Source organism: Pholcus phalangioides, unplaced genomic scaffold, assembly GCF_987345545.1.
Source record: "Pholcus phalangioides strain wild (caught in Gottingen) unplaced genomic scaffold, Ppha-v1.0 ptg000007l_1, whole genome shotgun sequence".
Classification (NCBI taxonomy): domain Eukaryota; kingdom Metazoa; phylum Arthropoda; class Arachnida; order Araneae; family Pholcidae; genus Pholcus; species Pholcus phalangioides.
This window is the reverse complement of record NW_028301600.1, coordinates 48,421,655-48,446,081: the sequence shown is the minus strand read 5'-3', so window position 1 is coordinate 48,446,081 and position 24,427 is coordinate 48,421,655. Positions and strand designations below refer to the sequence as shown.

Below are 24,427 nucleotides of genomic sequence, written 5' to 3'. Positions count from 1 at the left end.
ATTTTTTCCAACTAAAATAACTGAAAAACGAACCCTCTTCACACTATTGTATATAGTTATGAGTTCTTCTCTAACCTTGCGTTATTAGGCGCTATTACATAGTTGCGATTGCGATATTGCAATTGAGGTTAGCTGACTGACCCCCACACTAAATGTCAAGAGAGAAAGAGAATCCACCATACGGTTAGGTTGCATAACGTTTGCCATGTTTTTTAAAGTAATTGTGACTTGTTTCGCCTGCTCTAATCTTGCGATGTTTCTGCGTGCTAGGAAAAAAACTTACAGAAAAAGAAACGTCTGATGTTTTTGTGTGAATTTCACATTAGAGAAACATAACTTCCAAAAAACGAGGTTTTTTTTTTTTCAGTTCATTTCGTATAAATAAAAATAATGCTCAACTTAATTAATAATGGCTGTTTCGTCTTTACATAAATGAATGTATATTATGTATAACTGTATAATATGTGTTACGGCAAATGTGATAAATCCGGTTATCTCCCACCATTTTGGTGAGTTTCATAAATTTTGCTCATATATTGCGAATTTATTACATTTACCGGTGATTATGTATAATGCTTAGATTTTATGGTAAATATTATAAATCGTCAATGAAATAATTGAGATTCACAGGAATTATGCGTAAATTTCAGTCTAGAGAGATGAATGATGGTAATGTTGTTTTGTTTGCACATGTTGGTACACGTGAAGAAATTAAACATTACAGACAAATATATAATTATTTTTATGTTCTCATTTTTTTAACACTTATTTTAATTTTTATGGAAGAATAATCAAACTTATTAAAATGGTCGGAAATTATGCATAATTTCCGATTTATCACATTCCCCCAGGGTTAAATATACTGAGGCTTTTTCCTGAATATTCGTCTCCAAAAACTAGGGAAAGTAAATGCTAAAAAATAGGGAAATACAATTAGGACTTATTTGAAATATTTATATATATATATATATATATATATATATATATATATATTATGGCATTTATCACATACTCGAGAGGTGGGAGGAGGGTGCTCGTCATCTTATAGTCAGGTAAATGCGATACATACAAATGAATAATGAATTTAACCCGACGTTTAACATGTGACGTTTTTCTCTTCAAATAATTTATTTCTGCAAAAAAAATTTTCTTAGAATATCATGAAAAGTCGTTTTTAATAAGCTCAACGAATAAATAATTGAACAACCGAAATTTGTAATTGAAAATCATGAAACCAAAGAAGGATTTTTGTGTTTTTCAGAATAAGTTTTTGTACGGTTTGATATGCGAATGAAAATAAAGCAATTATTAGTTATGCTAAACCTTATCACAGACAAGATTTTTTTTACTCGTGGCAACAAACTTGGACTAATTAAAAATTAAATAATTTAAATAATTAACTAAATAACAGATAATTCTCGACCCATTGATGACATAAGAAAACTTTTTGATATCAGTACTTTCTATTTACATCAATAAAAAAATACCATTGTCTAATTTCAAAGATCCAACATGTGTCGATCAAATCGAACAGAGAAAAAAATTTAACGAACAGAAAAATACTTTCTTGGAGTAATTTTTATTTTTCGAGTGATTTTTATTATTACAGTAAGCAATATTATTACAAGGACGAAACAGATTTTTATGGATAAAACCCAGTTTATATTTTAATGCAGGAAGTAACTTTACTTTGCCGTGCACGAATGAAAAATCAAATAAACGTATATGAAGAATTCTAAATACAGCTTATATATAAAATGAATTTTGATTTCAATGGGAACAATTCTCTTCCCATACGTAACAACTGTAAATACCAAAATATTCAAAAGACCGATAATAATTTAAAATTCAGTAGAACTTCTGTAGATGAACTTCTGTACAATTAATTTTTCGATATAACGAAATATATATCGGAAAGACACGTTAGTTTTCTCTTCATTGAACTACATCAAATTTTCTGAATAATGCATTTTTAAGCGACTTCGTTATTGGAAGACTCGATTGTATGCTAATTATATTTATCCAAAGTTTTGTAAAAAATTATTTTCTGTCACTTGAGGGTTGCGGTAACACTTTAATCACAAATAATTTTTATTTATCTTTTACTACTGAAATAAATTAACAAATTTGAAATATTATATGCAAGAAGTCATAATTATTTTGCATAATTATTGATTACCAAACGAAATTCGACATTAAAAATTGAATGTTATATTGATTTGTATTTATTTTAATACATGATATTTGCAGAAAAAAAAATTAAAATTGAATTGTACTCACTTGTTCCCATGTTATTCCACATCCCATCGCAAACATAACAGTAACAAGCAGCGTTACGATAAGTACATCGTGCGCTACCTTAAGCACCGGAGTTGAGGTAACCGCTCCGTCATTATTGCCGGCGCTATCATTCGAAAAAACGGAACTCAAATTCATATCATCCAACATCCTGCGTTTAGGTGTTAAAAGCTGCTTCTGATGGTTGATTACTTGGAGCGCCGTTTTATGAGTTCGTATGTTGAGTAATACTTTTGCCGCGATAGTTGCGGCAACCTGATTTTTGACTTTTCACCAGCGTTAAAAAAGCGAAACCAGTTCCGGCTAAATAGAATAATGACAGAAGAAAAATTATATCAAACAGACACTCCTACGCTACTTCACGGTTTTGATTCAGCAAATTCTGTTCGAGACAACGATAGCTGCTGCTACTGACCCCTAAAAACAGAAAGTGAAGGAAAGAAAAATACAAAACAAGAATTTACCTTGATATCTCATCAGAGGTAAACAAAAAGTTTTCATCTCACTAATACCATTTCTACGTCTTGATTTCTTGTATATAGGTCATACTTGAATATAATACTATCATTCGACAAAACATTTATTCAAATACACGGGATATTGATTATCTACTATATACTCATTTTCTTTAAAAAAATTCTACGATAGATTAATTCAAGTTTGTTAATTCAATTCTTTGAAAGTATACGCAATAATAATACATCGTCGGCCTTCAAGAAAAAGTCACCAAGAGTCCACAATTTTTTTTGACAGATTACTGTAGTTGATTAGAATTTCCAATTAATTATTTCACGATATGAACAGTTATGAACCACTGACCAGTTATCTAAATATCAGTAAATCTACTGTAGGAGTTATAAAACTTTAAAATAATTTTTAATATTTTTCATAACGACTCAAAAGTCTAAATTGACAAAATCTCAAGACTGGATTTAGTGACTGCTCCTTGAATGCCGACGATATAGTAAATAGAATACAATGCTGTTGAAAAATATTTTCTTTTATTTACAAGCTTGTGTTGACTACCATGATTTCAAAAGATCTCAGATTTGAATAGTCATTTATTATCCGCTAAAAATTTATTATGATAAAACTATTTTGAGATCTTTAACTGATGGTTTAAATTTTTTTTTATCAAGGAAATAGCTGACGGTAACACTTGATTTTCATCGTCTAGTTCCAATTACACTAGACAACGATGAAATTGCGTCCGACATGAAAATATACTATTTCGAATGGTTTTGACCTGCTGAACACGAACATTACGATGACAAAATTTTATTGGATCTTGTTTTTGAGATATTACCGTGTTATCAGTTAAAAAGTGCTTTACGAGGGTTATTTATAGTGAAAAAGTAGTAAAGAGACCATAGAACAATGTTCCTAGGGAAAATAGTCAACATCGATGCTGGATGACTACTGTTGGCAATTGTAAGAGATGCTCCTTATGTCCGATACAAGAGCAATGCAAAACGAAGTACTTGACAGATGCCGATAAATCAACAATTTGTACTGTAATACATATGTACTTCCACGTGTTTTTGTTGTGCTTCTATGAGTTTTTGTCCCTATATATTGATGAAGTTTCTACTTATTTGTGGTTTTTCTGTATATATATATATATTTTGCTTATATTTAATACGTGTATGTTGTGTTTCCATGTGTTGCGTTCAGGGGCGTCGGAAGTGTTTCGAAACTGTGGGTGCTTGTCTTTAGTTTTATATAGGAAATTTTAATTTCTGTATCAATTCTGGGGGTGCTCGGATCCATGCCACAAATTACCGTGGGTGCTTCAGCACCCAAAGCACCCCCAGTTCCGATGCCTCTGGTTGCGTTGTTTCATTATATATGTACAGTATTAAATCTGCAATTTCAGAAAAAACCGTAGGCAATCCAGCCTTTTTATGGTCAAATTCGCATTCAGCACACCGAATTACAAAAGAAATGACTATTGTTTATTTCGGATGCAGAAACTTTTTCAAAATCTGTTGTCGAGTGTTTTTGTCCTCAACACTTTAAGCGGCAATTATAAATCATTAAACTTCCCCTTCAAAATGCCATATCTTTTTTAATGAAGTAGGGGGGTGAGGGTATAGGCAAAAGTTTTCCATTGAGAAATAATTTTTACGAAATATCTTTGCTTATCAATGCCAAAGTAAGAAGCTTTTGTGGGGTGGGGGGCGGGAATACCTCGTCATTGCCGCTTAAAGGTGCAAACAGGATGAAAGTTTTGTTCTGATCCACAAAATGACTTTAAAATTTGAAAGAAATGTAAATAAATTTGAGAAAAATACCTTTAATCCATGCACTCTTAACTTACTTATTTTTTACTTTACTTTTTTTTCGTTTATGCTTTGAGGGTCATAGCAATAGGCGTATAACTCATAGTATTAGCTTAAAAATAAAGAACTTGAACAAGATTGTAAATGGCCGATTTTTAGATTTTTGGTGTAAAAAAAACTATTATCAAATGGCAAATTTGGCTATAAAGATGAAGTAAAGTAAAAAATACTGTTATTGCAATAACGGATAATGGCTCTATCAGTAGTCATTATCAATGACTATTGTAATAACAATCAGTCTAGTCCAGAAACATCCTGTAGAAACCTGGAAATAATCTATTCACGTATACTTATATACAGGGTGACTCCATAATTTCCATTGCAGCATTTTACTGGTGAACCGTTGGTCCTAGAGGCATACTTCCAATCAGAAAAAGTATCCAAACAACGTGTGAAATTCAGATACGTTCATGTTTTAAGGGGTTGTATAGTTATGAAAATATAAAAAGTAACTAAAAATTAACTTTTTATACGGACACCCTGTACACAAAAACCGTATTAAAAAGCTGTTGCCATGTCTTTTCTGAGGCCAACAAAAAAAATTCATGTTTCCAAGTGTAATATTTGCTGAGATGTTAGAATTTTAAAAAAATGGAAAAAAAATTTGGAAAAACAGCATAAACTAACGGAAAATGTCTTCCCCCTCATTTATGCTGTTCTTTGCAGAGCAACAGTCCTACAACGATAAATCATTCAATCATAACACTTCACTCATAGTTAGAAAAACTGGTGGCAGATGGCAGCACTACACATAACAAGCATTACAGAGAAACAAAAAACTTCACGTCAGGTTTCACTACACGTGCACGCACAATAACGATTCGTTGGGGGTTCCGGGGGGGGGTGTGGGCGGGGTGCATGTGTGGTGTAGCAGTAGTAGGTAGGGCCACCAAAAAATGGCTCTGGGATCCATGATGTTCTTAAGTCAGCCACCTCGTTGGGCAATTTGCCTGTTGTGGCGTTGTATTTGTATTTCCCAACTTATCTGCGATTTTTGAATTCAAATATCTCATCGAATATTGCATTAGAAATGTGAAATGTTTTTGTTGGCTTCAGGAGAGACAGGGCAACAACTTTCTAATTGGATTTTCGAGGACAGGGTGTTCGTGTAAAAAGTCAAGTTTTATATTTTAATAACTGTATAATTGTACTGTTTAATAACTTTTCTTCGAAGCTTATCATTTACCTTCTATATACAATGCATGATGACCAGTACTATGTATTAGGTGAATAGGTACTGAAGTACATACAGTATCTACACTGAATAGCCAAAAAAACTGGTACACCTGCCTAATATCGTGTAGGGCCCCCGCGAGCCCGCAGAAGTGCCGCAACACGACGTGGCATGGACTCGACTAATGTCTGAAGTAGTGCTGGAGGTAATTGACACCATGAATCCTGCAGGGCTGTCCATAAATCCATAGTAGTAAGAGGGGGGTCGAGATCTCTTCTGAACAGCACGTTGCAAGGCATCCCAGATATGTTCAATAATGTTCATGTCTGGGGATTTAGGTGGCCAGCGGAAGTGTCTAAAGTCAGAAGAGTGTTCCTGGAGCCACTTTGTAGCAATTCTGGACGTGTGGGGTGTTGCATTGTCCTGCTGAAATTGTCCAAGTTCGTCTGAATGCACAATGGGCATGAATGGGTGCAGGTGATCAGACAGGATGCTTACGTACCTGTCACCTGTCAGAGTCGTATCAGGGGTCCCATATCACGCCAACTGCACACGCCCCATACCATCACAGAGCCTCCACCAGCTTGAACAGTCCCCTGTTGACATGTAGGGTCCATGGATTCATGAGGTTGTCTCCATACCCGTACACGTTCATCAGCTCGAAGCAATTGGAACCGAGACTCGTCAGACCAGGCAACGTGTTTCCAGTCCTCAACAGTCCAATGTCGGTGTTGTCGGGCCCAGGCGAGGCGTAAAGCTTTGTGTCGTGCAGTCATCAAGGGTACACGAGTGGGCCTTCGGCTCCGAAAGCCCATATCGATGATGTTTCGTTGAATGGTTCGCACGCTGACACTTGTTGATGGCCCAGCATTGAAATCTGCAGCAATTTGCGGAAGGGTTGCACGTCTGTCACGTTTAATGATTCTCGTCAGTCGTCGTTGGTCCCGTTCTTGCATGATCTTTTTTTGGCCGCAGCGATGTCGTAGATTGAATTTTTTACCGGATTCCCGATATTCACGGTACACTCGTGAAATTGTCATACGTGAAAATCCAAATTTCATCGCTACCTCGGAGATGCTATGTCCCATCTCTCGTGCGCCGACTATAACACCACGTTCAAACTCACTTAAATCTCGATAACCTGCCATTGTAGCAGCAATAACCGATCTAACAACTATGCCAGACACTTGTTGTGTTATATAGACGTTGCCGCAGCGCCGTACTCTGATTGGTTCCATATCTCTTTATTTGCATACGCATGCCTGTACCAGTTTTTTTGGCTCTTCAGTTTATATATACCTCTCGATACCTATTTCGAGATTGCTGTGACCTCTATCTTTTTAAAACGCTGTTTCATTGAGTGCGGATAAGCCTGTGTATCAGCGTGTATTCTGCTGCGCTGGTCGATAAGAAATAGCTCTGAGAAAGGGTTAAAGAAACAGAAAACCCTTTTTTTTTCTCTCTAATCCAATCTTATAATATTTGTCAATATGTTGCTGATGGTAATTATCCAAGACAGCATCAAAAAAAATTATTGATGATGAAGATTGATAAAAAGACCATATATACATTAATAATAATAAATTATTATTTTTATGCCACATTATTAATTAACATATTGCGTGTTATATTCCTCAATTTATATACCACAGTGCTTACCTCTGCGAGGGGTCCAGCTGATGGATTGTTTCGGAGATCGTCATGGGCACACTCCACAGCGTTAAGAATAGGCTGCTGATATGATAAAGTAACAAAAATTTAAGAAACTCATTGCAAATAGGGTAAAACTAAACAAAATAAAATTTTCAGGCATGTATGTGTCGCGAGTGTGAGAATGTTTTCAATATGGGTGCTAATTCTGTTGTTAGGTCTGGTGTAAACAAAAATGATTGGTTGTAGACTTTGTAGGGCCAAAATGTGGACGAACGACAAAACAATTCAAAAAAAGAAATTTTTAAAAAACAAAACAAATGTTGTGTAATGGTTAATGTGGCAGAACATCTAAAGAAAATGCAGTAGAAGTTAGACCACACACACACACACACACACACACAAAGCATACAGAGATATAGAGATACTGCAAAGACATCATGTGTAGCAAATGGGCCTTCGTTGCACAATTTTTTTTTTACAGAGTCTGATATTAAAAAACAATATATACAAGTGGTATTTTTATACTCTTTTGAGAAGACGTAATTTCTAATAAACGGAAAAATATGGGCATATGAGGCAAAATAAAGAATTCCGTGTTTCCTAAACATAGAAAAAACATATTTCACGCTCGGAGTGACTACATAACATAGTTGTTAGCATATCTGCGATAGAAAAATATATGGTGTAAGCGAATTATGAAAGTATGAAAAAGAATATATATATACAAATTTTATGGTAGGGTATATGCAACAAATTACATCATTGACAAGGTCTCGTGGGAGCTTCATCGCCGTTTTTCCGTTATCGAATGCATCAGTTTTTCAACAGCTCAATACAATTTGGATATTATGCTTAATTTCTCAAGCTTATAATTCTATAATTTCGATTTAATAATTCGAAGGTGTTTATGCTTCTTTTGATTCTTAGATTCCTCCCTTAGATGCTTTTTTAGACGTTTTTCCTTTGTTTCAACAAATTATTGATCTATTTTTGTATAAATCATCAACTGCTTGATCATCATCGAATGAAAGTGAGACGTTATAAACCTATAGATTTTTTATTGAAATATGCTTTCCAAGCAACTCAAATTTGACAGTTTCTTTCAAAATGCTTAGTCACCTGGAAGCCGAATGTTTAGCTCTTAAGGTCACAAACTGCTCCGGAAATGACTCACGGAGGAAGCTTTGCATCTCGTTCGCGGCCTTTAATGTAATTCAACGTATCATTTCTAAACTACTTATGGTTTTGTATTTAAAAAAATGGTTATAAGTTTAAAATTTAAATGACACCCACAACTGTTTATGTAAGGGTTATATTCACCGACATGGTTCAAACTATGGTTCAATTTTTTTGATAAGAGATCGACACGGATTGGTTAAATTCAGGTTTTTAACCAATCTATGTTGATCTCTTATCCAAAAAGTGTGACTACACTTTAAACCATGTCGGTGAATACGGCCCTTAAGGGTGGGCAACAAAAGAGTCTTTTATAGAGACTTTATTCATTGATTCGCAAAATACGGCCCACGTGCACATAAAGAGTGTCCCACAATCGACTGTTATGTAATCGACCCACTTTTATGTTAAGAACTATACAACAACCGCTTGCAACATGAATGACGTATCTGAAATTCCCGCCTTCGCACATTTATATTCTGCAAAAATAACTTCAATATCGGTCACCGTTTTCTTGCTATCCCATTTCGGAAACCGTCTGTCGAATGTGGGACGCTATATAGAATAATATTGAATACGGCGATTGTCGAAACATCTGATTTACCGTTCCTTCGGTGTGATTAAGTTAGAGCCCTGGTTTAGCCCATCACCTTCCAGTTTAGCAGGGCTGTGGAGCAGGATCGTCTTAAGAGCATCATGGGCCTCAGGGCCAAATTATTTTTCTGAGGCCCTACCAAGCAAAATCTCAACCAGATCTCATTTTAGTGAGGCCTCATTTCTCTTGAGGCCCCCGAGCCATACACGGGTGGGCCCATACCTTAAGACGACACTGCTGTGGAGTTTATGAACTTCATTCGCTATCGGTTTTACACTTCGTGCCCTGTTTCATCAAATTCATGTGCATGAAATGACCATACTACGATAAAATGACAAATGACCATCTAGTTCAAAAAATGCTTGTAAAATATTTGTAAATAACTGGTATCATGATCCCCACAAGGGTTGGACTGACAGGACTTCAGCCTGGGGCGTGGAAGGATTCTCATAGTTTTTTTTTGTTTTTTAGCACAATAAATTCATTAAAGACAGGGCCCGTAAAATGACTGGAACGGGGGAATCTCAGCCTAGGTGCCCTGCTGCAGGATTTGGGGGGCCATGCCGCATTCTAGTTTTTAAATGTGTTAAAGAGAATGGTATCATACTGACCATGGCCGTAACTAAGGACGGGCGAAAGGGCACACTCTGTTTCGATAAAAATTATGGGCAGTGGGCAGGGCCGTCTTAAGAGCATCATGGGTCCCAGGGTCAAATGATTTTTCTGAGGCCCTACCTGGCCAATTCTCGAAAATTTCAACCGGTTCTCGGGTTTGGGGGTCCCCTCTTCTCTTGAGGCTCGGGTGAGCCCATGCGTTAAGACGGCACTGGCAGTAGGGAGCAAAAATGGGTACTGGTAGGTGACAGAATAAATTTCTGTTTCCAGTTGCGGTGCTCTGCTACTCTGACTTTTGATTTTTCTTCTGATTTAGAATCGATTCTCCGATAAAAATTCTTTTCCGATAGGATTCATGATAGAACTGACAAAAATATACGTACAATTTGCTGTATAAAAGAGCACATAGGTAAGAGGGTAAAATCTCTCACAGAAACATGGAAAAAATTGTATGCTCAGCTGCTGTGACGTATGTGTGTGTGTGTAGCTGAGCATACAATTTTTATGATTAGTTATATAGTATATATATAAAATCATAAAATATTATTATTATTTATATTGTACTGGGCAGATATTTTCTTCGAAAGTTTTAAAATATACTTGATGTTCAAAATGTTACTAGTATCAATTTTAACTAGTAATACTTTAAATGCATTAATTTTATCAAATTGTACTTATTTTATTTATTCGATGGGCTAAATAGATTGGGACCTACAGGTTAGAGCGAATTTCCAAATGGTTTAGATTCTTTTTTTACTTAGAGATTCTTGAAGGTTTTTCTTTAGATACTTTCTTCAGATTCCTTCTTTAGATACTTTCTTGAGATACCTTCTCTTCAGATACTTCCTTTAGATACCTTCTCTTCAGATACTTCCTTTAGATACCTTCTTTAGATATTTCCCTTTGCTTGCTTTGTGCGGGAACCTATCTAATCCAGACTCGTTAAGCTGAAGGTTGATAAATTAACCACCTGTACGTCGGCCAACACTTTTTTATATATCTAGCTTATAATAAAGAATGGGGGATCATGCATACAAAAATTATTACAGAATATACAGGTATGATGAAAAATATCCATACAATAAATAAATAAATAAATAAATAAAACACAATTTTTGAATGTAAATTAACAGAAAAATTAATGAAAATTTCAATTTGATGAAAATTCAGAACGGAAGAAAATTTCAAACTCATGAAAATTAGGACCTAATGAAAGAAAAAATCTAAAAACTCATGAAAATTAGGACCTAATGAAAGAAAAAATCTAAAAACTAATGAAAATTAGGACCTAATGAAAGAAAAAATCTAAAAACTAATGAAAATTAGGATTCGTGAACTTGAAGATTGAAAAAATATATACAGCATCAATGAAAATTCAGTATTGATGAAAGAAATAATTATTGGGGCGCGGTATATCTACTCTGTAATATAAAATCACAAACTCGAAAAGGGCCTGTTGCTCCTTTGGGTCAAGTATTCATTTAACTCTAGCACATATTGGGACCCATTTGACCCATCGGGACCATGTTATGTGCATGTACCGAGAGGCTCCCATATCCTACAGCAGGGCCCTTAGGCTGGAATTTAGATGGCGAGCCCCCAAACCAGCTTTTCAGGGTCCCTCTGTGGTTAATTTATAGTGTGAAAAATCAAAAAATGGTTAGGAATCGTTCTGGCCCTGTCAGCCCTGCCCTTGTGGGGGGGGGGGGTCATGCCGAGAGGTATGTATATGTATAATATACATATAACAACAGTGCTCCCAACACACAGGGTCGGGGTACCCGGGGGGGATTGTACGTATACCTTCATGGGAAAGTTAAAAGTTTTCATTTCCAGGGACCCTTATGGATCTCATTGTTTTCTTGCTGCTTTAACGTTGAAAAATTTGCAACAGCGGAAGCCCGAGATAAAGCCAGTCTGGGGCCCCACTAAAAGTATGCGAATTGGTGTCCCGGGTAATTGGTTGAGGCCATCGATTTTATTCGTTGGTAAAACGAATACAAATGAAAATGTTTCATGGCACTCGCAGCGGGATATGACTGACAAGCTTCCAAGTCGGGGGGCCCATGTTTACAGGTTTCACTTTGGGGGCCCTGGATGAATCTCGTTATTTTCTGTTGTAGAATTTGCAACAGCGGATGCCCGAGATAAAGACAGTCTGGAGCCCCACTAACAGTATGCGAATTGGTGTCCCGGGTAATTGGTAGGGGGCCCTGGATTTTTTCGTTGGTAAAACGAATACAAATGAAAATTTTTCATGGCATTCTCACCGGGGGATAACCGACAAGCTTCCAAGTCGGGCCCCCATGTGTACAGGTTTCATTTTGGGGGCCCTGGATGAATCTCATTCTTTTCTGTTGTAGAATTTACAACAGCGGATGCCCGAGATCAAGCCAGTCTGGGGCCCCACTAAAAGTATGCGAATTGGTGTCCCGGGTAATTGGTTGGGGGCCCCTGGATTTTATTCGTTGGTAAAACGAATACAAATGAAAATGTTTCATGGCAATCGCAGCGGGGGATGACCGACAAGCTTCCAAGTCGGGGGCCCCATGTTTACAGGTTTCAGTTTGGGGGCACTGGATGAATCTCGTTATTTTCTGTTGTAGAATTTGCAACAGCGGAAGCCCGAGATAAAGCCAGTCTGGGGCCCCACTAAAAGTATGCGAATTGGTGTCCCGGGTAATTGGTTGAGGCCCTGAATTTTATTCGTTGGTAAAACGAATACAAATGAAAATTTTTTCATGGCATTCTCACCGGGGGATGACCGACAAGCTTCCAAGTCGGGGCCCCATGTGTACAGGTTTCATTTTGGGGCCCTGGATGAATCTCATTCTTTTCTGTTGTAGAATTTGCAACAGCGGATGCCCGAGATAAAGCCAGTCTGGGGTCCCACTAAAAGTATGCGAATTGGTGTCCCGGGTAATTGGTTGAGGCCATCGATTTTATTCGTTGGTAAAACGAATACAAATGAAAATGTTTCATGGCACTCGCAGCGGGATATGACTGACAAGCTTTCAAGTCGCCAAGTCGGGGGCCCCATGTTTACAGGTTTCATTTTGGGGGCCCTGGATGAATCTCATTATTTTCTGTTGCAGAATTTGCAACAGGGGATGCCCGAGATAAAGACAGTCTGGTGCCTCACTAAAAGTATGCGAATACAACGGGCAACTGATTGGGGGTCCTAGCTTTTATTCATTGGTAAAACGAATACAAATGAAAATTTTTCATGGCACTTGCAGTTGGGGATGACCGACAAGCTTCCAAGTCGGGGGCCCCATGTTTACAGGTTTCATTTTGGGGCTCTGGATGAATCTGATTCTTTTTGTTTTTTAACATTATACAATTTGCAACAGCGGAAGACCGAGATAAATCCGGTCTGGATTCCCCACTAAAAATCTGCGTATTGTGTTCCCGCTACTGGATGTGGGGCCCTGGATTTTATTCGTTGCAAAATTGAAAAAAATGAAAAATTTTCGTGGCCCCTTACAGGGGTGTGTCCCACAAACTTCCAGGTCAGTGCTCTATGGGAATGTTGATAGGTTCTAATTCGGGGCTCCTGGATGTATCTCATTGATTTTTGTTTTTTAACATTGTAAAATTGACAACACATCGGTAGCCCGAGATACATCCAGTGTGGGCCCCACTAAAATTCAGCGAATTGAATCTGGGGCCCCAGTTTCTGGAGGTGCTTGATGAATCTCATTTGTTTTTTGTTGCTTTATCATTATTTTTATTAAAATTCGCTTCTTCAGTAAGCTGGTGCTTCCACACGTCTCTTTCCATAGCACGCTGATGAAGTGGGACGAAATAAACAAGATATGTTGTGAAGAGAAGTTGGGGGGGGGGGGTTTGGCCGCCAAAGGCGGCAGGGGGGCAGAGTGCCCCTAGTATATATATATAACAACCTCTAAACAACCTTTGGTACTTGAGGCGAGTATCTTATCGACCTGGGCTATATATATATAGCGCCGCAAGTACCAAAGGTTGTTTAGAGGTGTCGCGAGTTCTATACCCGGTTCGGCCTTGTCAGAAATTTTCCTGGGTGGGAAACAGAAACGGCGGCATGATCACAGAAAAAGACTGCTACTGTAGGGAGTCTCACATCGAGGGGGTTATCGTGCACCAACCTCTCGATGAGTATGAAAAAGTCTACGTTCGGAATCGACAGTAAATTGTAGGTTCCAGTCTAATTAGCCCTCGTGTGCAGAAAATGATCGATGAGGTAATTATTCTAAAATTAATGTGAATTCCAGAATTAATGAAAGAAATAATTTCATAATTACTGAAAGTATTCAATAATTTGGGGGCCCCCTTTTTGATTCGGGTCTCTTTGTCCCTTTATTCACAACGAGGAACAAAAATGCTTTTATTGACTCCGGATGGTGGAGTCCCCTTCCCAAGATGAATACGTTTCCGTAAAATATGTATAACTCTTTTATTCTCTTAGCTGAAACTCAGACACCTTGTTTTACTTACTAAAATAATTTAACTGATAAATATTTTTCATTTTTCTCACTTCCATTACCGTGAGTGCGGGCAAAGCTGGTTAAAGAGTGAAAAAATACTCTTCAATCAGCTTTGGTGTGGGGCGCCTCAAAGCGCAGGGCCCGGTGGGACTGCACCTACCACACACCTCTAAGGGCGGCAGTGATGTAAACAGATGGTCTCACAACAGGGACAAAGCACCGGAAAGTGTTTAACTGTCTGTCTCTCCCTGTATAAATCTGCGTGCGTTCTTCTTGCTCAGTTCACAATTAACAATAAAAACAATTTTATTTATTAATTTATTTATTTTATTAATAATGTGATCTTCACATATTCCCAAGGGATCAGCATGATCCGTCCAGGGAATTTGTTAGTGCTATACAAACAAATACAAATATACAAATACAACGCCACAACAGGCAAAATGCCCAACGAGGTGGCTGAGAAAAAGATGCCCATAAAAATATGGATGTCATATATTTCAAAAATACAGCAACCCAATTAAAAATGCAATTAACAAAAATTGTAAACAATATATACACATGATAAAATATTATACAATGCCCATATTCTTTATGGGCGAATTATGTTAGTATACATCCTTATTATTATATATATACAACCTTATCATTACTTTTTATGTTGGTATACATCCATGTCCGAACCGGGATTCGAACCCAGACCTGCACAGTGAGAAGCTAGTTCCTTAAACCACTCGACTACCAGGCGACTAAATTTTATAATTAAGATATTATTTAATGGGCAGAAAGTCAGAATATTTTCTGGGAAAGAAGTCCTAAAAAAGGACGCGTACTATATCTCAGTGTCCCTTCATATTTCCCTTACATATAGCACGTATGTTACTTCTTGAATTACTTCATGAAACCATTATTTTTCTTTCAAGGCAGTCGTGAGAAGCATGTCACGACAAAACCTCTAATATTGTGAACGAAATTACACCGAAAAGTTTCTCTCAACCTTGATAACGTGGTATATAGTTTTGTGGTATTATTAAATAAATGTACATATGTTTTAATAAACAACGCAAGAATGAAAAACAATAAAATAAATATGTGATATGTGTTGAATGGTCTTCCGCATCGGATAAGACTGACTATGCAAACAGAAGTAGTAAAACTGTAAATATGTAATTGGCATTATAAAAGGTATCCTTGAAATATGAACAGGGTTTCGTCCCAAGAAGATGCCAGTGTTTCATCGAGGAAGGAAACGCGTATTGATGAATCAAATAGGAAATTTTCCGTGAATCAAATACTGTATCTCTCGAGACTTTTCATTGATGGATGTCGGTGGTGATCTATAGTCATCATTTCCTTTTTTTTTTTAACAAGAAAACACGACTTCCTTCAGTATATTCTGCAGACTTCCGTTCTAAACTATATTTTGACAGAGAGAATTATTTTGAAAATTGTGACTTTCGACAAATTTGTAAAAAAACTGAAAATAAAAGTTAATTTTAATAAATAAAAAAGAAAATATACATCCTTCCCACCGTGTCCTTAACAATCAAAAATATTTTTTACTAGTTCTTTTCCTTTTCGAACTGAGAGTGTAGTCAAACAATTTGTGAACTAATGGTTAGATTTATGTGAAACTGAGTAAATAAAACAAGTAATTTTTTTCATATTTTTTGAGCTCTCGATCAGTTTTCAAGTTTCTTATGTCACTCTTTTAATTAGCTACTCATGGCCATCAGTAAGGTCATGGATTCATGAGAAAGTTCTGAACTCTTGTACGTTACGAATTTTTATGATTTGGATTTGCAGCTCTATGGAGGTATTAAATAATATCTGAAATTTTTATCATCCGCAATGGTTCAGTTTATTTCCGATAAGAGAGGTTCTACTGCATGCAAAGTTGAAAATGAAGTTAAAGCAATGTTTCGAATTCATTAGAATTTTGGACAGTGTTTATGGTCCACGGACCAGAGGTGGTCTATGAATATTGGGTAGGTGGTCAGCAAGTAGACTTGAAAATTTAATTCTAACAAAATGAAGATTATTCAATCGTATGTAACTTATATTAATGATGTTCTAAAGGTTCGAATAAAAAATTTGGCTCACATACTGTAAATTAGCGGTCCATCAAATAATGTTAGAAATTTTAGTGGTCTTTGGATTTAGAAAGGTTGGGGAACGTAGTTTTCAGGGGAGAATACTCCGTTAAACTACCACCCATCTCCCTTCTCAAGAATGTAAAAAAAAAATTCTCACACCATATTTCAAATTTATAAGGCCCAGGCATTACCTTTATCAAGTTATTTCATTCAATATTGCAGAAAATAAAACTCGCCCTCAAAGGGTTAAGAGATATTTTTTTGGTGAGTGACGTGTGAAAGATCGCTAAGAATAGCAAGTACTTGAAGTCACGATCATAAGGAATGAAAATGTATTCCTTACTTCTGTTCAAATCAACGTCTATAAGAGATGCCTCTAATCTGATGTCTTTGTTAAAAAGTAATCATGTGCTTGCGATGAGACTAAGAAAAAATCAATAAATTTCACTTTTGTGATTCGAACTTTTATCTCGAGAATCCCTCATGTTCCATTAACGGCATGTAACCCATTCAAACTTGACTGAAAGAATAGGCTACTATAAGCGCTATTTGAAATATAGGACTAAGAAAATCCAAGTCTCTTTTAGATACTTTATTTGCATGTTTGTTTCGCATTTGACCAATAGGAAAGTCAGCATTTTTATGCTTAAATATACGAGATCGGACGTATGGTCATCAAAAAAGATATGAAAATGTGAGAACAAACTGACCGTGTTTGACTTTTTTCCAAGTAGAATATTCATAGTCGACATAAAACAACTTTTTGGCGCTGGAACAGGAAATCAAAAGACAGATTAAAAATTAGAATTATCGATGATACATTATGTCTGATGATGCATAAAACAAGGAAAAAATCGCTTTATACATGGTTCACTTCAGCTAAGAAAACTGTGGAAGATGAGCTAGTTAACGAGTATTGCGAAACCGAACAAATTCATTTGGGCCGGTTATCAGCATTAACGTAAAGTTGTTTATGACCCATAGACCCAAGGTGGGCATGGTAGCCCAGGTCGATAAGATACTCACCTAAAGTACCAAATGACGTTTAGAGGTGTCGTGAGTTCGATACCCGATTCGCGTCCTTGTCATAAATTTTCATGACGGGGGAAGGTGAACAGAAACGGCGGCATGACCACAGAAAAAGAATGCTACTGCAGGGAGTCCCACATCGAGGGGGTTAGCGTGCACATACCTATCGATGAGTATAATAAAAGGCTGCCGTTCGGAATCGGCAATAAATTATAGGGCCCGGTCTAATCAGTCCTCGTGTGCAGAAAATGACTGTGGTGACAAAAATGATTAATGGTCCCAAGGCTCTCTTTCCTCAATATTTGTAATCATTTTCATAATATATATAGAAATATTTGGCTTGAGACTCTCCCTCCTAACACAATAGCTTTATGCCTATTGTTATCCGTCAAATTTGAATGCCTCTGTTTCGTTTAGAGAATAACTAATGTTTTTAATGGCCGTATTCACGGAGCGACTGTTAAACGGCCGGTCGAATAACATGCGGATGAATGCTATCGCGTATGTTAGAAAAAATCGGTATTCTCGGCTAACCAGTGAGCGGCTGTGACAAGGCCACGGCGTTTAACAAGTGATGATGATGATCTTGATGCTGATTCGCCAATATCGATCACGTGTTTATTCTTTTTTCCTCTGCTGCTGCGATTGTTTTTGAAAACAAGATGGAGGACGATCGCGTTGGCTATCGCCGCAAGATGTTATTTATTTTTGTTATTGGTAGTTTTATTTTATTGAATAAAGTAACGAATTAGAGAAATTTCAAGAAACAGATGTTTAGGACGTTGGTACGTTTCGACCTCGTCACAAGAAACATGCTCGATCGCATTTCTGGGAGATGGAGGAATCTGATTATGATTCTCAAGCAGTTGATGAGGTATGTGTAAAGCTTTATTTAACAGTTATTTATATTTCCTTTTATAAAATCATTATATAAACAAATTTAAGTATCCAAAGTGCGATATATAATGTTGCTGAGTGGTCCCTGATTATCCCTCAACGAAGGTCCCCACATCCTGAAGCCGGGCCGCATGCCAGGATTTTCTGTGGGCCCTTTGATGTAAATTTAGAATGTAAAAACAAAAAATTACGATCAACCCATCCCAGGGCTGAAGCTCTGTCAACATCCCCACCTCATTTTCCCATGTGACGACTAGTGCTTTTTTTAATATCACAAATGCTGAAAAAATATTAATGTCTGATTTCACGAAAAAAAAAAAGTAGATTTCTATTTTTTCCATATAAAATTACAAATACTTTTCTATTCAAAAGCAGAGGTTTATGTATGTGTATTCGATTGAGCCATCAAAGAAATGCCAGTTTGTAAACAATACTCTGCATTGTTTGTAAACAGTGCCAATGATGATGGGAAGAGAATATGCTATTTAATTGTGAAACATCATTTGCAAGTGTATAATTACTATTAAAAATGTAGAAAAAATTACATTCCGAGAAAAATTTGTGCAACTTATTGATGGCATGGTTAATTTAAAGCAATTATATGAAATAATTTGATAAATTCTACCCTTTATTTTATGACCCAGTGTCGAGCATACAAATACTTTAATTTTCGTGAATGATTTTTGTTTCAATTTATACGATTTTTACATGGGGCTGAACTGCACAACTTTTAAAGAAAAGTGAGTCATACAGAATATTTAAGTGTATGTTCATTGAACAGTTCTGTATCTTAGAATGAAGATTACCATATAGGAATAGCTTCCTTTATCAATCAACTTTGGTTTAATTTCTTTTGTTGTGAACTTATTTCTGAAAATTTATCTAATTTTAAAATAACTGTTTATATAAGAATTTAATCTAAAGGTTTCTAAAATCTCTATACAAACTTTTAAAACCTCTCATCATGACCAGGATTAATAGGGGGGTGATTGTACCAGAAATTGTTTTGTTGTAATGTTTCAGGCAACTTATATTTCACAATGTACACGAAATTAGTAAAAAAAAGTAAATTATTTAAAAGAAAAATGAATATTCTCACCTCACATCTCTAATAAAATTATATGGAATAAAAAAATACGTTTAGAAAGAGTTTAACGTAAATAAGTGTTGTGCAAACAGAAAAATAGGTTAAGAGTTTATGAGTATTACATTATTTCTTATTTGTAGTTATTTTCATTGGTTTTGAGTTTTAAATAAGCTATAAAAATTGTAATCTAAATTATTATTTCACTGTCATTGTTTCATGTGTAAAATAAAATTCCTGAAGTAGTATGAAATATAGCTGATACTTCAAAAGTTGACACAAATTAATTTCTGGCTACTGTACTTTATTACAGAATTGGATCAAATCAAGTAAACCTCTCAACTCCCAAGCAAGCAGCCTACAGGCACCACACTTGGGGGTTCTGCACTTCTTTTCACAAAAGATAATTCGACAATTTGTCTGAGATGATCATACAACAAGACGGGCTCATGCAAATTTTTTTTCTGCCTTTTAATTATTCTATTAATACATTTATGAGTACAATAAATAGCAATTAGTTTTGAAAGTTTGATTGACTTTTTTTTCGAAATTGTCAATTTGTTTTTTCAATTGATTTTTAAATATTATTTCAGAGTACAGTGTCTTTATACTACAAAAACATGTTTTATATGTTCACCATTTTGCAGGAAAAATTTAAACGTCTCTATGTTCAAGGTATTCGAAAACATGCCGCCTCGTATGAGATTTGTGCTGAAAAAATCTTGGAAATGACAAAATATGGAAATACATTTTCTCATCTGTGCATTAGATTACTAATAACATTGGACTACGAACAGATTGTATCAAGAAGCACCATTTATCTTTACATTGAGAAGCTGAGTTTGACAAAAAAAAAATTATATCAAGAGTTATGCTCGAAAAATGCTGTATGAATGCACACTCATATTGAGCATCCAGAAGTACATAATTTATATAGTTACCCACATTTTGCAGTTATGCAAAATATATACTGTGCTGTGTAATATTCAAATACATAATGAAATTGCACAGTATAACTACAGTACACTGCTCCATTATGACATTAGCAACAGAACAAAAAAATTTGAAAAACACATGAGAAGTTATGTGCCATATGAAATTTATAATGTGGCTCTGAAAAAACACCTAGAAATTTTAATCAGTGTATGAACTTCGAATCATCAAAAATACAGGAAAAAAATTATTGATCAATTCTTTTTCTTTCAATAGTTTAAAGCAGTGGTTCTCAACCGGTGCTCCGCGGAGCCCTTGTGCACTCCCCAGGGCTCCGCGGCTCGAGGAAAATAATGAAAAACAGTGAAATTTAAAAAAATGATTATAAATATTTTTAAACAGTAGAAATAAATCAGTAACTTTGATCAGTAATTAAATTTTCCCACAGGGCTCCGCGAGTCAAAAAAGGGGGTTGAGAACCGATGGTTTAAAGTATATTTTTTTAAATTACCAAATGAACAGAAAAAATTGAATGCAGAGACAATGAAATAGAATTCGTTTCTAATATATGTATATATATATATACGAAATAGATTCAAAGTCCAGAAAATGAAATTTGAATGTCTTCATTATTATTAATATTACATATACAGCCGATACGCTTATAACATCCCCACAACTTTTTCTCGATTATTAAGACTAATTATTTTCATGTCCCCCCATCCTGGAGCTGGGATCTGGCTGGCCCTTCTATAGTGCATTTATAGCGTGAAAAAAATTATAGTAATTGTCCATGGGACAGGAGCCTTGTCAGCCCCGCCCTTGAGGAAACATGGGCGGGAGGCATTCCTCCCCCCCCCCTTCAACGTCAAAGGTCTAATGTATATATGAATTGACATCGTGTCCCCCCCAGACTTCCCAGTCTATCTCCGCCTATGTGTGGGGGCCTCGGTCCCAATCATTCTCAACAATAAGATTTTCCGTTTAAAGCGTTTTCCCATGATGGTTTATGAAAAATGTTATATAGGCGGATCCAACTGTATAAATATATATTTGGTAATTCAACGTCCGTGAAATTTAACTTTGAATTGCCCAAAAGCGCGATATGCATTTCAGAGTTCATGAAACTGAAGTACCCAAGAAAGAAACCGAAAAAAAGGAATTTGAATTCCGCAAAAGAAATTACCAAAAAAAAAAAAAAAATTCAAGTCTGAAATTGTACAGTCGAATTCCGTTATTACGAACTCCAAGATACCGGAGAAATCACTTCATTATAACGAAATTTCGTTATGAAGTTATTACAGGTTTTAGCATTGCTCCTACGTAAACTTAGCTGGGGGATGAGAAAAGTGTTCATTAAAACGAGATTTTCGCTATAACGGTATTCGTTAAAACGGGATCCAACTGCATTAGAATTGTCAAAAATATTGAAAAAAAAATTTTTTTTTAGTCCGTAAAATGGACTTCGAATTACCAAGAGAAAGAAATAAAAAACGAAACTTCAGAACGCGAATAAAATTCGAATTTTCGAAAAATACCCCAAAAAAATCGAAGTCCACGAAATAAACATGAAAGAAAAGTGAAGTCCGAAAACACACTAATCGCGCATGCGTTAACATGCCTGTCATTTTTTAACAGCCGAAATAGCAGTGGCTACATTTTCACGAAAGAACCGACTGCTAACCGGTCTGTGAAGCGCGGAGAATACCGTTTTCCAAATAACCATCGTTTTAGCAGGCGCTTGCATGTTAACAGCCGTCGGTGAATACGGCCATAAGCTACTCATGCATGAGGAAAAATCTAAAGATAAATACTTGAACGTTGATGCTTACACAGGCAATATTCCCTCTAACTTCTTCACGTGCGCGGTGTGACAATACAATGAGAGATGCTACTTCATACCCCAGTGTGCATATAAAAATTTTATGCGCGGGAAGCCAGCGTGGAACTTAGAGAGAACATTACTTATGCGGATAAACTTCTGGTTCTGAGGTTGAAGAGATCACTATCTAAGAGTGAAATTTTCAAAAGTACGATAGAAAGATAGCAATTACAGCTGTTTCTACAAAGAATAGGGAGTAAATAAATACTGAAAAAAGACACAAAGCTTCCTAAATATAGAGAAAGACACAGTAAATTTTCTGGTAGTGTGTGTGTGTGTGTGTAAGAGTATGTCTAGTAGTGTTTTAGACAGAAGTCAGTATAAAAATTCACGAAGATCTTGACATTGCAAACGAGGATAAGTTTCTACCCGATTTTCTCACGGGTAAGTGAGGCGTTCATGCACTGCCCAACAGTTTAGGGACCCCCAAAATTTGAACAAAATATAGACCTATTCACTGACTGACTAAAAATTCTGCATCTTTGTGTTGTTGGTGCACCTTCCTTCCCCCCATGATGCCATTATACTGCCTTGTCCAAGGCCTTGAACATCAGTTCGAAAACCGCAGAACATCAACTGGAAACCCATTTTGTACACCTTCTTGGCAATAATAATGAGAACTTTTAACCAATGTATTTATTTAATTTTATTCAATGTATTTATTTAATTTTATTCAATGTATTTATTTAATTTTATTCAATGTATTTATTTAATTTTATTCAATGTATTTATTTAATTTTATTCAATGTATTTATTTAATTTCATTCAACGTATTTATTTAATTTTATTCAATGTATTTATTTGATTTCATTCAACGTATTTATTTTAATTTTATTCAATATATTTATTTAATTTCATTCAACGTATTTATTTAATTTTATTCAATAAAGAGAAACAGGCATAGTTAATGACAATTAAACCTGTTGTGCCCCCTCCAAAGGTCGATCCTGCTTATGCCCCTGATTCGATTGCCCTTCGAAAATATACCATGTGAATCCGACCACCATCGTCTGACACTGCTGTAGTGAACTTTGCTATGTATGCACGAAGATAATTTTTCCATGATTACGCAGACTGAACACACTATATTTTTGTATATAATTTTGTTTGTTTCTATTAAATATAGTGTTATACACTATATTGTTATAGATTGCCGTTGCTATAGTTGATGCGAATTACAGATCATTGAGCCAGCACCTCCTAGAGATAGAAGGCCTCTGCACGGGTTGCCATAAACGTCATTCAGACTACCTAGCAAGTTTGCCAGATTTTGAAACACAGCATCCTATTTCGTTTCTTCTTATTTTGGCGTAGAATCTTCCTGATTGGCTCACAAAAACCGCATAGTGATTGGATGTGGGACATAGAAATCGTCTATTCTGAGCCCGATCATTTCTTTTCCTAACAACAATGATACTGGAACGAGCAGGGAAATTTTTTCCCTGAATATTCTCAGGGAAAATGGACTACTTACTGACGTCACAAGCAGAGTGTGGAGGCCTTCTATCTCTAGGAGGTGATGATTGCGCTCTCGTCTACTTCGTTATGGTTTCTCTAAATTCCAGAGTTGTTAATCAGTCAATGGCAAGATGGTTGCTAAAAAACAACCATTTGAGTAATTTGGAGTATTTCCTTCCTATTCAGCTACTGATGCGATGATGAAATTTTATATTGCGGATATGGGTCTTGACTATAGCGCAAGGTGGGCCTACACCATGTGTAGTTAAGTTTTTTAAGGGAATAGTAAATAAATACACACGAAAATACAAAAAGTAAAAATACCATTAAGAAATTTTTACGTGGTTGATGACGTAATTTGCCCGCATTGGCATCAAAAGTCACTAAATCCGACCCCGATGCTGACGTAATACTTTAATGTCCCCAATTTTCTTTCCGGAAATGTTAAAATTACTTACAGGATACCCTGTATTTGGGACGACTGGCAATTTTTAGCCCTACCAATATTCTTTTCTTGTCGGCGCCTCCGACACAAACATGATTCAAGAAAACAATTGCCCTACCTACAAGAACTGTTTGAGTGAAAACTGGCTGAGTTTAAACCCTTAAGGCTGATTCAGAGGCATTTTCTCATAAGCATTTTTTTATAAGATTGAAAGAAGAATTACGATTCAGATTTGCTCGTAAGTAATTAAAACAATAACACAGGTGACGGGACCAGGGCAGTAC

The 24,427-nt window shown here is 36.0% G+C and overlaps 1 protein-coding gene and 1 long non-coding RNA gene across 3 annotated transcripts in view; one reads left to right on the top strand and one right to left on the bottom strand.

Moving 5' to 3' along the window:
• LOC149085404 (ileal sodium/bile acid cotransporter-like) overlaps positions 1–22,351 on the bottom strand; it is a 71,841-nt gene extending 49,490 nt beyond the window's left edge. Inside the window, exons 1-3 of one of the 2 annotated variants that reach the window (XM_089233403.1) lie at positions 22,191–22,351; positions 7,474–7,548; positions 2,281–2,715 (exon numbers count right to left, since the gene is read on the bottom strand). In XM_089233403.1, the coding sequence (XP_089089529.1) occupies positions 2,281–2,448 (168 nt within the window). In that variant the 5' untranslated portion in view covers positions 2,449–2,715; positions 7,474–7,548; positions 22,191–22,351. The remainder of the gene's footprint in view (positions 1–2,280; positions 2,716–7,473; positions 7,549–22,190) is intronic. The other variant, XM_089233402.1, reaches the window with a different exon arrangement.
• On the top strand, positions 18,089–19,951 carry LOC149085405 (uncharacterized). The gene is made up of 2 exons (XR_016192841.1): positions 18,089–18,318; positions 19,739–19,951. It is a non-coding gene; the product is annotated as an uncharacterized LOC149085405 (long non-coding RNA).
• Positions 22,352–24,427: the final 2,076 nt, after the last annotated feature.